The 2,324-nt window shown below is 34.9% G+C and overlaps 1 protein-coding gene across 1 annotated transcript in view; it reads right to left on the bottom strand.

The window, feature by feature from the left end:
* Positions 1 to 2,139, bottom strand: part of LOC107645276 (GTPase HflX) — a 5,172-nt gene extending 3,033 nt beyond the window's left edge. Inside the window, 5 exon segments of the mRNA XM_016349265.2 lie at positions 2 to 106; positions 231 to 347; positions 1,146 to 1,288; positions 1,540 to 1,661; positions 1,759 to 2,139. Of these exon segments, the coding sequence (XP_016204751.1) occupies positions 2 to 106; positions 231 to 347; positions 1,146 to 1,288; positions 1,540 to 1,661; positions 1,759 to 2,011 (740 nt within the window). The 5' untranslated portion in view covers positions 2,012 to 2,139.

The raw sequence follows: 2,324 nt of genomic DNA, 5'->3' as shown, positions 1-2,324 counted from the left end.
TGCTTCATGTGTTGCTGCTCGCTGATTAAATATATCAAGGATGAGAGCAGTTCGATCACAAACTCTCACGTCCCCACCAAAAACCTTTTCCAGGTTGCGCAATTGCCTAGAATTAACAAGGGACATTAATGTCGTGTGAGATCCAAAGTGGCATTGCTTTTGCGGCAACATGACTATAAAATTCAATATGTTTCAAATCAATCATCATATATATATAAAGAGGCCCTTACCCAGGTGATAGCTCATCATCAAAAATTACAGTTTCAACGTCCAAGGCATGGATTGCACTCTTAATTTCAGAAACCTTTCCGGAGCCAATGTATGTCCTTGGGTTTGGAGAAGTAAGCCTGTACAAATTTCACAGCAACTCAAAAATTGAGTCAACTAACAATACTTTATCTCAAAAGAAACAGTATAAGGACATATATGTATTCAGCAATCAACCATTTTCAAAGAGAGAGAGAGGATTGCTTATCCTGGAAACAGTAATCATACAACACAGTAAGGAAATCCGTTGATTAATTATTGACAGCATGATGAAGGGGAAAAGAAATAGTAAGAGACATAGACTGAATGCCTATCTATTAACATCAACAGAAGAATTCGCGACGAAGAAAAGAATAAACTAAATACAGCTCCTGTCATAAATAAGAAGTGGCCTTCAGGTAGTTGAAAACAAATGGAATCAAAGAGACTCAGTTACTAGTTTGTCATGCACGCAGAAGATAACTACAATGCCTGCACTCTATTCCCAAAGAATTTTCGCAGTGTAAGCACAAAGAATAGAATTCGATACAAAATCAGATCGAGCATATCAAGTTGTAAGGCTGGTCATTGGTGAGAACAAAATAAGTAAATCTTGAATCTTGACCACTGAATAATAAATATTAATATAATAACACATAAAAGTTATTCAACTATTTTAAGTTACCATACAGCTTTTTAAATAACTTCTGTAATCTTCACTATCCATAAATAATTCAGTGACCAAGATTTCCCTCCTCTCAAGCAACATAAACATAACTCTCACCTTCAATGCATTGGGAAGTCGACCTTTGTGTTGAACTATGCTATGTTTCAAATTGAAGGCAAACCAAACCAAGAAAAACAAATAAATTACAAAGCAGTTAGAACTTAGAACTTACTTCTGGTAGGTAGAGCCAACAACCATTAAGCCAGCAGTGTCAGCTAGCTGTTCCAATTCCCTCAGAGATTCTTCTATCCCAAACACATCCTCATTATCTCCCTTCCTTTCTACCCCTACCAAATAAGCTTTCTCTTCAAATACCTTCAAATAATAATTGTTAGATACTAAGGAATTTCATTCCATGACGAAAAAAAAAAAAAGTCTAGAATTCGATATTTGTTGTTCCAAAAGAAAGAATTTTAACAAACAAAAAGCGATATTCACACTTCAAATTACCAATTTACACAAGTGGTTTCATGACAATAATTAACAATTTATAAACAAATAAAAATCAATTAATTCCATTTTTTTCCTGTTGCTGATAATTAGTTCTGTGCACTCAAATTACTAACCTCTCGTCCATTGCGGAGCTTGAAGCGGTTATCGATGGTGTCATCGTCTTCTTGAAATAGTACTTTCTTCTTCCGAAGCTTGGTTAACTTCTCTTGAGGTTTCGCATCAGCAACAACACTGTCTACGGCATGTTTGGGAAGAAAAAAAATTGGCTTCTTTTTTATGTTAACAGCTTAGACTAAATAGAATAACGAATAATAAGGAATCCAAACATGAACCTGATGGAGGTGCTTCAGCAGGTTCCACTACTACCTCAGCTGAATCAGTGGCGGTGGAATCTTCTACGTCAAAGCGAATGGCGTTTTGAGTAGAAACGGCGTCGTATGAGTGAAGGGCAAAGATGGAATTTCGGTTCCTGAGAATGAGAGTGGGGAAGTTGCATGATAATGGAGGATTACGAAGAAGAAGGGATAGGGTTGTTGATGGTGATGGTGGCTTGATTATGGAACCATAGAGAGGGCATGCGCTCATTTTGCAGTTACACCTTCTTCTCTTCTCTTCCCTTCTCTTCTCTTTTTTCCTTCTTTCCTTCACTTCTCTGTTTCACTTGCATTTCCTCCAGAGCCAGAATCATCATCAATATCTTCGTCTCTCAATATTTTTTTTTTTAAATATTTTAATCATCAATGTTTTGCTGCATTTTTTTTTTAATTTAATTTTAATAGTACAGTGAAAGTCACCAAAAAAATATATATTTTTAATTCGAAAAAAAAATTTATACATATATCTAATAATATAACAATAGATCATTTAAAAGAATAGATATAATTAAATAATTCTATAA

This window comes from Arachis ipaensis, chromosome B06 (genome assembly GCF_000816755.2).
Source record: "Arachis ipaensis cultivar K30076 chromosome B06, Araip1.1, whole genome shotgun sequence".
NCBI classification, from domain to species: Eukaryota; Viridiplantae; Streptophyta; class Magnoliopsida; order Fabales; family Fabaceae; genus Arachis; species Arachis ipaensis.
The sequence above is the reverse complement of the archived record's forward strand: the minus strand, read 5'-3'. Positions and strand labels throughout refer to the sequence as shown.